The sequence below is a fragment of the Cupressus sempervirens genome, chromosome 11, assembly GCF_028749045.1.
Source record: "Cupressus sempervirens isolate cs-2001-9-10 chromosome 11, ASM2874904v1, whole genome shotgun sequence".
Taxonomy (NCBI): Eukaryota; Viridiplantae; Streptophyta; class Pinopsida; order Cupressales; family Cupressaceae; genus Cupressus; species Cupressus sempervirens.
In genome coordinates, this window is record NC_143128.1 from 193,502,704 (window position 1) to 193,517,176 (window position 14,473).

The following is a 14,473-nucleotide window of genomic DNA, read 5'->3' on the forward strand; positions in this document are numbered from 1 at the left end:
TAGAGTTTTATAGAGTTTTTTAAGCACCTTGGGATACGTGTAAATGACAAAAAAATAGGACTATGTAATTGAACCATAATTTCTGTGAATTAGAAGCTATAAATTGGTCAGATGATTGTAATTTTTATTTAGAGAATTCTAGAAAAAGAATCAAGTCAAAATGCCACATGGTTTGAAAGTTATTGCAATTTTTTAGCTTCTAAGGGACATCCTAAGAGTGCTTCAAAGTCAATTGAGGGGAATTAAATGACCTCAAATAGGGCTGAAAATGGGGGATGAGAAAATCTGGTCCATAGGGCTATAGAGCACTTTGAGAGCTTTTCAAAAATGTAAACAGTTCATCAATCTAAGCTATAACTCAAAAGTTATGCCTTCTGAAAGTTTGGCTACCATTTTTGGATTCTTTTAATTTTGTGTTGACTTTTAATGCAACTTCTGGAGCCTTCTATTTTGGTGGTTGATGCCAACAGGCACTTTCTAGAATGTATTCCTAATCCTTAACCCTTTGGGGTCTATTTAAGAACATATTTGCCATTGTAAAAGGCAATTCTAAGTGGAGTTTGAGAAGAGTTACTGAAAGGATAAATTATCTCAAGATTTTTACTATTGTAAGCCCATAGGGCTTGTTTTGAAGTTTTGTTTCTTTTTACTAAGTGTATTAGCATATTTTTAAAGTTAATAGAGTATTCGCTTTCATGTTGTGTCCATTCCATTATTTGGCTTAACCCCATCAAGTTGTATCAGAGCAAGGTTTTCTTGAGTGTGTAGACAGAGCGCCGACTGTGAGGTACTTTGCACCATGACTGTGTGGTTGTGGGTTTGAGTTAAGAAGATGCCTCCATGAAGAGAGCATGGTGAAAGGGTTGTAGCTATTAATCCTGATGAGGTTAGAGCCCTCCAAAGGCTGGTCCTAGCGTTGTAGGAGGAGCTCCGTAGAGGGACAAATATTGTTGCAGGTAGCGAAAGTGAGGACAAAAATGAAGAAGAAGAAGTTGAAGGGGATGTTATGAACCAAGCAGAGGAGAGGCTTTTTAGGGCCATTACTAAGTTTGGAAAAAGAACTACAATTGATGTGGGTGTATTTTTAGGAAATCTAAAACTAGATGAGTTGATCGACTGGATCAATGAACTAGAGGAGTATTTGGAGTATGAGGATATTAGGGACCCAGATAGCATTAAGTTTGCAAAGGTCAAACTAAAAGGCCATGCCAAAATATAGTGGCAAGAGGTTCAATTGGAAAGAAATAGAAGAGGAAAGGAGAAGATCACAAGGTGGGATTGCATGGTGGACAAACTAAAGAAGCAGTTCATTCTTGTTGACTATGAGATGGATTTGTTTAAGAAAATGTATGAGGCAAAGCAAGTAGGAAGATCAGTTGAGGAATATACAGAGGAGTTTTACCCACTTCTGATTAGAGTAGGGCATGTAGAAGCAAATAAGGAGAAGGTTGCTCATTACATTAGTGGGTTCTGACGTAGCATCCAGGGGGAATTAACTCTGGTAATAATGACCAGCATTGAAGAGGCATACTAGTTTTCCCTGCGAGTTGAAGAGAAGATAAATAAAAGGTTTGAAGGGAGACAAAGTGAATGCAGTCAACAAGGAAGGGGCAGTGGTAGGTCACCTAGAGGCCAAAATGTGACCCTTAGAAAATAAAAATGAAGATTTGGGTACTAGTAGGAACCAGAGGAACGAGGGTTTCAACTGCTCCTGTGATCAAGACTTTGGAGATCAAAGAGGAAGAGGTACAAGATGTGGACAAGGTTCAGGAAGAGGAGGCTTCCATGGTACATGTTTCCATTGCAATGAAGAAGGTCATCCTTCCTCTAGATGTCCTCAACAACAAGGAAGGGCAGATAGGAGAGCTGAGAGTCAAGCTAGGGTTGCTCATGTGGTTGAAGATGCACAGTCATCACATTTAGAGGATGCAAAAAGAGGAGAGACTTTAGGAAATGAAAGGGTCCTACTAAGTGGTGAGATTGAACTAGGGCAAAGGAGTAATCTATTTCGTATTAGGTGCAAGTGTGAGGATAAATGTTGCGATGTGATCATTGATGGTGGTTGCATAGACAACTTGGTGTTAGAGGAGATGGTCGCTAAGCTGAAGCTCAAGAGGGAGAAACACCCCTAGCCCTATCAAATTGCTTCGGTGAAGGATGATCATAAGGTCTTGGTAAGTGAATAATGTTTATTGAAGTTCAAAATTGGGAGTTACCATGATGAAATTCTCTGTGATGTTATTCCAATGGATGTCTGCGAACTATTTTTTGGAAGACAATGGAAGTTTGACAGGCATGCAGTACATGATGGTCGTGCAAACATATACTCTCTAACAAAGGATGGAGTTCACCACAAACTGAAGCCCATAATAAAAGAACGTGAAAAGGTATGCAGCAGTGCTAGGATCTCTCTTGTTGATGGGAGAAAGTTTTTAGATGGCATGAAGCATCAATGTATGTGTTATGCTTTGATTCCTAGAAAAGATAAGGAAGGTAGTAGTGAAATACCACTTGAAGTTTTAGATCTATTAAGTGAGTTTGGAGATAACTTCTTTGATAATGTTCCAGAAGGATTGCCACCAGTAAGGAAAATCAGTCATCAGATAGATTTAATCCTTGGAGCTAGCTTCCCTAACAAGGTTGCCCAAAGGATGACTCCTACTGAAACTGAGGAGCTAAATAGACAAGTTTAGGAGCTATTGATGAAGGGTTTGATTCGAGAGAGCCTAAGTCCATGTGTAGTACCAGTAGTACTAGCACCAAAGAAGGATGAAGAGCAAAGAATGTGCACAGACTCTTGAGCTATAAATAGGATAACCATCAAGTATTGGTTTCCTTTGCCAAGAATGGATGATGTTATGGACTACTTGCGTGTAGCTCAGTACTTCACAAAGATAGATCTTAAGAGTGGTTATCACCAAATAGAGATATGAGAAGGAGATGAGTGGAAAACTACCTTCATGGCCAAGGAGGGTGAAGTTCTTGGGAAAATTTATTATTGTTTATTTGGACGATATCTTAATTTTTAGGAAGACTTTGGAAGAACATTTATTGCATATTCGTAGTGTTCTTGAAAGGTTGGGGGAAGAGAAACTATTAGTTAATATGAAGAAGTGTAGCATTGCTAAAAAGTAGTTAGTCTACTTGGGGTTTGTTGTATCACCTATAGTTCTCAAAATGGATCCAGAGAAGGTAAAAGCCATCTTGGAATGGCCTACTCCAAGCTCTGCTACGGAGGTAAGATCATTCTATAGGCTAGTTAGTTTTTACAGGAAGTTCATTAAGAATTTTAGTGGCATTTGTGCACCTCTAACTGACACAATAAGAGGGGATAGAAAAGAGTTCAAATGGACTACGATAGCTACGAGAAGTTTTGAAATGTTGAAGAAGAAGGTGATAGAACAACCTATGTTGGCACTTACTAATTTTGGCAAGGTGTTCCAGGTGGATTGTGATGCTAGCGACAATGCTATTGGGGCTATATTGAGCCAAGAAGGTAAGCCTACTGCATATTTTAGTGAAAAATTGAATGATGAAAAGAAGAAGTATTCTTTTTATGATCAAGAATTCTATGCAATATTTTAGGCCCTAAGGAAATGGAGGCACTATTTATTGCCAAAGGAATTTGTTTTGTATATTGATCACCGAGCATTACAATACCTAAATAGCCAAGGTAAATTGAACCAGAGGCATATGAAGTGGGTAGAGTTCTTGATGACATATACATTTGTGTTGAAGCATAGAAGTTGAAAGTATAATAGGGTTGCAGATGGATTGAGTAGGAGGCAGTTGTTGCTTACAATAATGCAGGTTGAAGTAGTTGGGTTTGATGAAATCAAGAATTTGTACCCTGAGGATCCTGATTTTGTTGATGCATGAAAAGCTTGCAAAGAGCTTGTTGTTGTAGACAGAACCAAGCGGCTAGACTATTTGATTCAGGATGGTATGTTGTTCGAGGCCAGTCAATTGTGTATTCCAAGGAGTTCCATGAGGGAAAGTCTGATTAAGGAGTAACATAGTGGAGAGATGGCTGGACATTTTGGTCAAGATAAGACCATTGCCATTCTTACAGAACATTATTTTTGGCCTCAAATGTCACAAGATGTCAGGAAGTTTGTACAGAGTTGCCAAGTTTGTCAAGTGGCCAATGGATTTAGTCACAATACTGGACTATATCAGCCATTTCTAGTTCCATCAAAGCCATCGGAGGACATAAGTATGGATTTTGTTCTTGGATTTCTGAGGACACAGAGGGGTAATAACTCAGTATTTGTGGTGGTTGATAGGTTCTCCAAAATAGCACATTTCATCCCATGCCACAAAACTCATGATGCTATCCATATTGTAGACTTGTTTTTCAGAGAGGTGGTAAGACTACATGGTCTCCCAAGGAGTATAGTTTCTGATAGAGATACTAAATTTGTGGTTTATTTTTGGAGAACATTATGGAAGAAGTTGAGAATGAACTTGAAGTTTAATTCTACACATCACCTGTAGACTGACGGACAGACTGAAGTTATAAACAGAAGCCTGGGCTATTTTCTATGATGTTTAGTTTGGGATAAGCCCAAGGGATGGGATTTGATTCTACCACAAGTGGAATTTTCTTAAAATAACTCTATAAATAGGAGTACTGGTAGATCACCATTCCAAATTGTATATGGAAATATCCCAAGGACTGCACTAGAATTGAGGAAGATGGAGCAAGGGGAGAGGACAAATGCTAAAGCTGAAGAATTTGCTGAACATATCAAGCATCTACATGAGGAGGTCCATTCACACATTACCAAGATGAACCAACAGTATAAAGCTAGGGGTGATCAAAGGAGAAGACATAAGGAGTTTCAAGAAGGCGATCTAGTCATGGTACACTTAAGAAAAGAAAGATTTCCAATAGTTACTTACAACAAGCTGAAGATGAAGAAATTTGGCCCCTGCAAAATTCTGAAGAAACATGAGCTAGGAAATGCATATGACATGGAGTTGCTAGATGGAATTCATATTTCTCCTATCTTCAATGTTGTAGACTTAATAGAGTATCATGATGATGGTGCTGATGAGGGTTTGATGCTAGAGCCATGTCCAATTCTTACTTCTAAGAAGGAGGAGATAGAAGAGTTTTTGGATAGTCGTGTGGGTAGGAGTACCAAAAATAGAAGGTATGAAGAGTACTTGGTTAAGTGGAAAGGATGGCCAATAGAGGACTCAACTTGGATATCAGCAACTGAGGTTTCCCATTTGGGATTTCCTCTACCATCCATCAAGTGATAGGGTCACTTTTCAATCTACCCTGGGTGTCTGATGTAGGAGCAACTAGAGGTATAAGGGAAACTCTGTGTCACCCAAAAAAATACCTAGATATAGTTTATTTTTCATGTGTTTTCATTTCTAGATACCCATTTGGGTAAAATAAAAGTTCCAACTCTCACAGTTCCACTTTTAGTGTTCTAGGTTAGAGTATGTTAGAGTTTTTTAGGCACCTTGGGATACATGTAAATGCTAGAAAATAGGAGTATGTAATTGAGCGATAATTTTGGAGAATTAGAAGGTGTAAATTGTTCGAATGATTGTAATTGTAATTTAGAGCATTCCAAAAAAAGAATCAGGTCAAAAGGCCCCATAGTTTGAAAGTTATTCGAGTTTTTCAGCTTCTGAGGGACCTCCTAAGAATGCTTCAAAGTCAAGTTAGGGGCATTAAATTACCTCAAATGGGGCCAAAAAATTTGGGACAAGCAAAGCTTGTCCATAGGGCTATAGAGCGCTTTGAGAGCTTTCTAGAAATGTAAATAGATCATCAATAAGAGCTACGGTTCAAAAGTTATGCCTTCTAGAAGTTCAGCTACCACCTTTGGATTCTTCTCGTTGACTTCTAATGCAACTTCTGGAGCCTTCTATTTGTGCTGTGGATGCCAACTGGCACTTTCTAGAATGTATTCCTAATCCTTAACCCTTCGGGGTCTATTTAAGAACATTTTTGGCATTGTAAAAGGCAGTTCAAAGTGGAGTTTGAGAGGAGGTACTGAAAGGAGAAATTATCTCTAGATTTTTACTATTGTAAGCCCATAGGGCATGTTTCAAAGTCTTTTTTCTCTGTACTAAGTGTATTAGCATATTTTCAAAGTTAATAAAGTATTCCCTTTCATGTTGTGTCCATTCTTGTATTTGGCTTTACCCCATCACAAAGAGAGAGAGATATATATCTATGTGTATATACATGTTCACATCCATATATATATATATATATATATATATATATATATATATATATATATATATATATATATATATATATATGCATACATGTGTCTATATGTATATGTATATGTATGTTTACATGTATATGTATATGTGTATGTTTATGAATGTGTGTGTGTGTGTGTGCGCATGTCACTAAATATATTATTAGATATTTTAGATATTGATATTTGAATTGATAATATACAAATAATAATATTATTAAAATATATTGATCACTTTACGTAGTATTTGGAAAGCATAAACGTTTTCAACTAAGATAAAAGAGGGTTTTTGAGGATACCCCTAACCCTAGACAAGTAGATTTCACAAGAGATATACAACCCCATCACACAATAATTCTTGCATGGATATATTAAAATAAAATGGACTAGCCAAATGAACTATAACAATAAAACAACTTGACAGAATGTGACCTTGTTTTTTAGTGAAAGCTAGCACATAGTGCTAGAACTACCTCAATACAAACTCTATAGATTTCAGATCAATTGGGTTTTGAGGCCCCCAAGCCATAATATAGAGAATGCATAGCTCCTTAAGCCTTTAATCTAGAAAATACCTTGCCTCTAAGCATATTTCAAAATAAGACCTAAATTCCATCCAATGGCTAGAAGAATCCCAACACCTACCTACAAATCAACATAAAACATCCTACCATAAAAAGAAAGGGGGCCCTCAAAATCTTGAAACACCCCCTTGGATGAAAAACTAAATAGAAAAATTTAAATCATTTATAAATAAATACCAAAAATATGTGACTTAGTGCATCTACCAACAACTTACATTATAGTTGAGGCACAAGGCTATAGACCCAACCTATCAAAAACGACCTCAACAAAAGTCATAAAACATAAGACAAGATAGAGGCACATCCGCAACTTCAAAATTTATAAGACATATTCACTCAACACATTTTATTATTTGAAGAAAATTAGAGTAGAGACTAAGAATGCCTAGGGGAGGACATGGTGGTCCACCCTGCCATGAAACACTACTCAATAGAAAGAGGAGTGATAATAGCAATAAAATTACACAAGCGAGAAATCTATGTCCTTGAACAAGCATTTTCTGAGACAACACAAAAATAGGAGTGGAAACAAGAGGTAGTTGTAGCCCACATCTCTCACTAGAAACACCAAAGGAATCCCATAGAGACTAAAAGGCTAGTACAAGAGCCAAAGCCAACCATGACTTCAACTAGGCCTATTGGGATCATTGATCATTGTTGTCATAGTCATTGTCATAGTCATCGTCAAGAAAATCATCCTCTAGTTGTGCTCTAAAACTTGAAACCCTAGTAGCTTACCCACTCATGTGTGGCATGGTAAGGTAGGTTTAGGTCTTAAATGTGAAAAAAAAATGTTAGTGCATTAGATTCATAATTGAATACTAATAATAAACATTCATAGATGTTTGATATAATTTGAAAGAACAATAAACCAATGTAAAGAATATTTAATATTTGATAAATATGAGTGTGAACCTTAAGTTAATAGGCTATAATAACCATTATACATATTTGAATTAAGTTCATTTAAAGAGATGTTATAGATATCTAGGACAAAGACAAAATGATTAAAACTTTAATGTTGTTTAACTTGTAAAGAAAAAAGTCATCAAATGAACAATACTATAGTATTCAAAAAATATAATAATAATTATTTAATAATATTTTCATTTTTCATTTGAAAAAACCTTTGAAAAACTCTTCGATAGAGTCGGACATAGAAACAAAATCAAATGTAAAATTTGTAGATTAATTATTGTGAAAGTAAACTAATTGTGGAAATGCATGATTGATTTTTTCAAAAGATTTATAAAGTATTTCTCTTTCTATGCAATACTCTTAGAATAAATGCTTTGAATGACAAGTTTGCAGTTTTTCCTTTAATGAAAGCCTTGGCCTTGGTACTGGCATGGCTAGTACTTATGTTTTCACAAGAATTAAATTTGTAACTTGTATGATACTGTGGATGTGATTTATGACAAATCAACGGTTGTTATTGTTGTTAGTAAAACTGCCATGGATAACTCTACTATGGGCATGAAGAAGTTAAATCGTCAATAGAAGTTCTAAGTGCATTTTTAAGGCAATTTTACTCCTCCATAAGAGTAAAATTTGCAAGGAATTTAAGGTATGGATAATGGGATGTGAAAGAAATCAGGTTGTCATCTATTACCACACCAAGAAGTAGATATATCAAATCATCCCATTGACAACATTTTAATAAGGTCCATAGAATTAATGAAGTAATTATAGAAAATGAGTCTCAATTTCATAAAGAGTATTTAATTCTTTTGAGGTTTTTTTTTTTTAGTTTTGTATTTTTTTTTTGTCATTGATTACTTAATGTTTAAATTGTCTTTGATTATTTTAGTTGTTAATTTTTTTAAGTGAAAATTTTGATCTCTTCAAAACCATCTTCCCTTCAATATAAAAACAATAACTATTATTTATTTTTAAAAATAGAATAAGTATCCTTACAATAAACTATCTTAATTGAGTAGAAAAGTAAACAATAAATGTCTTAGTTGAATAGAAAAGTAAACAATAATAAACTGACTGAATTGACTAGAAAAATAAACAATGATGAAAGTTTTTATTGATTTTCCATCACTTATGATTATTTAAACAAGGATGCATAGCGTCAAGTTCCTACCGAAAGCTTATAAGATCAAAGTATTAAACTATTAAAAATGTATGCAATATAGCTAGGTACTGTAGTTGTTCTACTTCTTGCTAAAGTAGCTTATCCAGATCTTGCTTCCGCTGTTGCCTTTACAAAAAAAAGATCCAAATTCTTATGTTTGTGCCCTTTCAATAGTAGGGGATAGACAGATTCTGACCCAAGCTTACGGAGAGAAGGGCGTCCATCTTATATATTATATATTTTATGCAACCAGTCATCTTAGTAGAATGTCAATTGATTTCTTAATACTTATGTATGTTTAGCTTAAGTCTTATATAATTCAAGTATTTAGATTCTCCTTTAAGCAAAATTAAATTGTAATTTACAATGTTCAATTTGCAACTTTTACAAAAGAATTTTATTCTAAGACTTATATGTTTATATTACTATTTTATGACTTTTATTAAACATTATTTTTAATTTTTGTAATTAACAAATATAAAGATAGAAAAAAATTATATAAAACTTTATTCCGTTATTTGTTAAACTAATTCACATTATAAAACTAGATTTTCCAAATATTTACATTGTAGAAAAGTCTAAAGTTAAGGAGAAATATATTTTAATTTAATTTTTCAAGAAAACATATGTCAAAACATGAAGAAGATATTCTTACATATTGTCAAACTTATTTATTTCATTTCAGCAAGTTGTCTTGGTAGCAAAGATATTCTTACATATTGTCAAACTTATTTATTTCATTTGATGAGTTGTCTATCATATTAATGGTAGTCATAAAGTTTCAACAAAAAAAAAATTAAAGTGAAAAAATAAAAGCTAACTCATGACTGTAGCAAGGATACAACCAATAAGATTAGAAATAAATATTTTTTTGCAAATTAGTAAAATATCAATATATTTAAAAACTATATATAGTTAAAAGTGTTTGAAAAATAAAAGAATATGATTGGATACTTTAATTGGAAAGTAGCATTTCACCGAATGCTATAGTATCCTGCCTTCGGCAGAAACTAATAAAGATTAAATTTAAAAGTATAAATGTCAAAATATATTATATTTTTCAAATATAATTTACTGAAAGTAAGAATCTTCTAGATTCGAATCTCTATTTTAATATTTATCGTTTAATAAAAAAGTATTCGATGACATTTCTTTTGTTCACTATTCAATGAGCAAGTCAAACTTTATGATATTGTCTCTATTCAAGTCAAAACGTGTTTTTATCCATTTTCACACACGGGAGAACTGTTTGAAAAACGCGTGCAGAGACTCGATCAATCCCTTCGTAATTCGAGTCAACACGTTCGCTATAAGTTGCACCGCTGCTTTAACAATTTTGCATAAACTGTGATAATATCATTATGGGTCGCAAGATGATTATCCTTCCGTTGGTATCTGCATTTGCGATTGCATTTCTGTTGCCAGTTTTTTCATTCTCTGATGTTTCTGAAAACCAGACCATCAACGAAAGTTCAGGTCGGTTAAGACTTTATAAAATCTCTAATCCATAGTAATATTTGTATTAGCCGTTGCATTGCTCATCATTTGTCTAACAATTTTCATGGCTGAATATGAAAAATGTTTCTGCAATGCAGTTTCAGACGGTCTTGAATCTTCTGAACGATTCTCGCCTTGGGCTCTTTGGGTATGTGATCACTTCAATTTTTGATAAGGTTGATATCTGGCTATTATTCCAAGACATTTTGTACTTTGACTGACTCTTATTTTATAATATTAAAAGCGGATTTTCATTTACCTTTGCAGCAAAACAGCCTTGTTGCCACTCCACAAGATGATATCGTCCCATTGGGAAATGTTTCATGCTGTCACGGTAACTGCTGTACAAAGCATACCAAATTATACTGCTGTGGAACGGCTGCATCTTCTTTGGAGGATGGTGAAGAATCACACAGCTCTGCATGAGCTATGCTTTTTTCAATGAACCAGATACTAAATTTTGGGATCTCTAGTCACTAGCTTTACTAGCTTTAAATTATCCAACAACGTTGCCATGAACTTGTTTTATTTATGTTCTACTATTTAGTAATTTGAACATTTCTCCAACATTGTATTGGAAGAATTTTCAACATGGTTGAAGTTGAACTAGAATTTGCAGCTCTATTCTCCATCACTTATATGATTATTTAAATCAAGACTGAATTTAAAAGTATAAATGTCGGAAAATATTACATATTACAAAAATAATTAGGTGCAGGAAGTAAGAGTCTTATAGATTAGAATCTATATTTTAATATTTATCGTATAATAAAAAAGTATCTGATGACATTTCGTTTGTTCTCTATTCAATGAGCAAGTCAAACATTGTGATATTGTCTCTATTAAATCAGCTGTTTTATATACAGAAGTAGACAATCAATTCTTGTATCTCCAGTTTCTACCTTTACTTTTATTCTCCAATAACGTAACCCAGAACATGTTTTGTATTTTGAAATATTTAGTAATTTAAAAAAATAAAAAATCAGACATTGTGTTGGAAGAGTTTCATTGTTGCGCATGTTAAAATAGATTTGCGTCTCTATCCTTAGAGATTGCTAAGTTTATGGAGTTGAATGATATTTAATAATATTAGATAGTAATAAAATTTGTTTCTCTGTTTTAAAATTTCTTCTATTCTATTTTTAATTTTAAAAGATTACTTTTTAATTTTTTCCTAAATATTGGTAATAATCGTACTGAATATTTCACAAATTTACTGCTAAAATTCAGTACGTTTCATTTTGTTCATTAAGCCGATGAATGGAAGTTTGGGCAAGTATCTGGGAAGAGAGCGAATTCAGGGTAGGTTTTTGGAAGTTTGGGCAAGTATATTGTTGTTTTGAGTTCTACGCTGCCTGATTGGCACCTACCTAACATGTTTGAATTGTCTGGCATGGTAAATTAGTTTAAATTTGAGTTTAGAACATTAATAATTTATTTGAGAGTGTTTGTTAGTTTATATATTTATATGTCAAATTTTAATTTTTAAAATATCATTTGATTCTTAGGAGCGGTTTATCATATATTTAAGAATAAAAAATATATAAAATATGTAACACATAAGACTTATATCAAGCTCATAAAACTTATAAAATAATTTTTTAGCTATAATAGTTACATATTATAAATTTGAAAATATTTAATGTCAAAACTATTATTTGATATATGTAGTTTGAATGATAATTGTTTTTAATCTTGATAATTTAAAGAGAATAAGTGAATTCTAACATTAATTTTTTATAGAAATTATTATTCGTCAAATATTTATTTAAATATTGTGAATATAATTTTTGTAATCTTAAAAAAATATTAATTAAATTATATTAAATTATTATCATTAAATTATCATCACTATTTTCTAGCTATTAAATTTTATTATTAAACTATTATAACTTACTTCAAATCACTATTTTCTAACTATTAAATTTTTAATCTTAAACTATTATCAAGGAAATACAAAACACTATGTGGCACTTGTAGTATTTGTAGTATTTGTCGTAGGCAATATATAATTGCATTCACTTTCCAAAACAAAATAAGTGCAATAGCTATTTTATTTTGCACCAATCAAATTTAATCCTTCTTTCATATATTAAATTTTTATAAAGTTTTAATCTTATTTACTATTTTTTAATATTATGTAATTTATTTATCTTAACATGATAGTCTCAATTTTTTTAATCTTATATGAGCCCTATAATTTATAGGAAGCTCCTCCATATTGTTTTTTTCTCTACTAAATTCTTGTTAACAATTATATGTGATTTGTTAATATAATATAACCATACTATAAACAACTAATATGTAGTTATATCACCTCGTAAGTATTATAAAATTATATAATATGACATATACATTTTTATTATATATAATTTTATATTTTAAATAAAAAATAAAAACATTGTATGGAAATGAATATTTTTGGATTTGTAAATAATAATTTTATCATTGTTTCCTCATAATAACTCTTAAATACTTTAATTTGTAAAATATGGCTATTAAAGCATTCATCATATTAATTTTTACTATAATACTTAATTAATACTATTGTATTTGTGAAAGATGCTATACAAATATTATATTTTTCTTAAAATATTTTTTTATTAGGTTAAAATCTAGTGTAATTATTTAATTATTTTATGAGTAAGAGGAAATATCTCTCCATCTTAATATTATTTCTTATACAAATATTTTGTTAAGTTATAATAGTGTCTTTACATTTATATAATTTATTAAAATATTAATCTATTATTAATAAAATTATGATCAATATTATTATTTTATTTTATTTTATTGTTCTACATGATTACAACTATAATAATCTATGACAAATACAAGCCCTTGGCACTTGTTGTTCTAGGTGATCACTAATGTCAGAGAATTACGAATTACGGTTCATGATTTTTCAAATTTTTAATAAAATTGATAGCTTTTCTTAAGAAATAAAAAATTATTTGTTTCACTTATAATCATCCAATGAATTAGATGAAGAATTATTTCATCCATCTTCTATCTATGAAAATTAAGTTTACTTAAAAAATATAATTGCTTCATAGAAATAATTTATATTTAGGTTAAATTTTTTTAATTATTTAGTTTTGATTATAAACTTAATTTTCTTTTGCATAGAGTATATTTTTTTTTCAATTTATTTTTAATATTAAAATTTATATTATAAAATAGACTTATATTTTAAAGATCTACATAGAGTAATTACTATATATTGATATAGATGTAGAAATTTTTAAGAAAATCTTATAAGTTATTTTATAGTAGAATATAATGTTATTTAAGTACAAAATTTCACATTACTAAATTTCTATAAACTGCTTTCTAATGTTATCCCAACCTCAATTTTATGATAAAGATTCAATTTCATAGTGAAGCTTACAAAGAATATAAAAATAAATATCTAAAAATCCCAAATTCTTGAATACAAAAACTTACATTACAATACATTCATTTAAAAGTCATCACAGAAACCATTAAATCAGAGTGTAGATCGACGATTGATGAACAAAATTTATTTTTATTAGTAACAAATTTATTATAAAAGAAAACTAAATGGGTCAACTAAATAAAAATTCTAGAAAGATGGAATTCCATGATTTTATAGTTATATAGAGCAGTACATACTTGTTGAGCTGTCATTTTGTATGATGCTTTATGATAGGAATCCTTTTGAACTCTTCTCTTGAAAAGGTAATCAAAGGATCAACTCTAAGGTTTCAGGTGATCTTATGATCTACTAGAATCTGCTTAGTCAAAGATAAATGTGAATGTTCATGGGGAGGCCTTTGTTGGTTTGAACCAATTTCAGATCAAATGAACAACCTACTTGTTCTTTCAAAATTAACCACAAAAGAGATATGTATTTTGGTATTTTCTAGTTTTCATGAATGTAGTTTTAACAATGTAGCTATACAAATTCCTATTTTAAGTAGGGGTTAGCAAAGAAAATATCAAAGATAAGGTAACAAGAAGTTTAAGAAAATAACATGAAAGGAAATTTCTTAAGAGACATAAGCTACGGAAACAACATGTCTATGACTTAAACCTTTGAAAATATT

The 14,473-nt window shown here is 31.5% G+C and overlaps 1 protein-coding gene across 2 annotated transcripts; it reads left to right on the forward strand.

Annotated features, from left to right (window-relative positions):
• The first annotated feature begins 10,265 nt into the window (after nt 1-10,265).
• Nucleotides 10,266-11,096, forward strand: LOC149528843 (uncharacterized). 2 transcript variants are annotated; one of them, XM_089811590.1, is made up of 3 exons: nt 10,266-10,382; nt 10,502-10,551; nt 10,671-11,096. In XM_089811590.1, the coding sequence occupies exons 1-3, from the start codon at nt 10,268-10,270 to the stop codon at nt 10,827-10,829; spliced, it is 324 nt and encodes a 107-aa protein (XP_089667716.1). In that variant the 5' UTR covers nt 10,266-10,267; the 3' UTR covers nt 10,830-11,096. The 2 variants fall into 2 exon arrangements, with proteins under 2 accessions (XP_089667716.1, XP_089667717.1); XM_089811591.1 differs by having other exon boundaries at nt 10,270-10,382; nt 10,508-10,551.
• The last annotated feature ends 3,377 nt before the right edge of the window (nt 11,097-14,473 follow it).

Bases quoted from the DNA above. Each gene is read 5' to 3' on its own strand.
- LOC149528843 (XM_089811590.1), top strand. From the start codon at position 10,268: ATGGGTCGCAAGATGATTATCCTTCCGTTGGTATCTGCATTTGCGATT. The intron at 10,383-10,501 runs GTCGGTTAAGAC...TCTGCAATGCAG, and splicing joins GACCATCAACGAAAGTTCAG to TTTCAGACGGTCTTGAATCT. The intron at 10,552-10,670 runs GTATGTGATCAC...TTACCTTTGCAG, and splicing joins TCTCGCCTTGGGCTCTTTGG to CAAAACAGCCTTGTTGCCAC.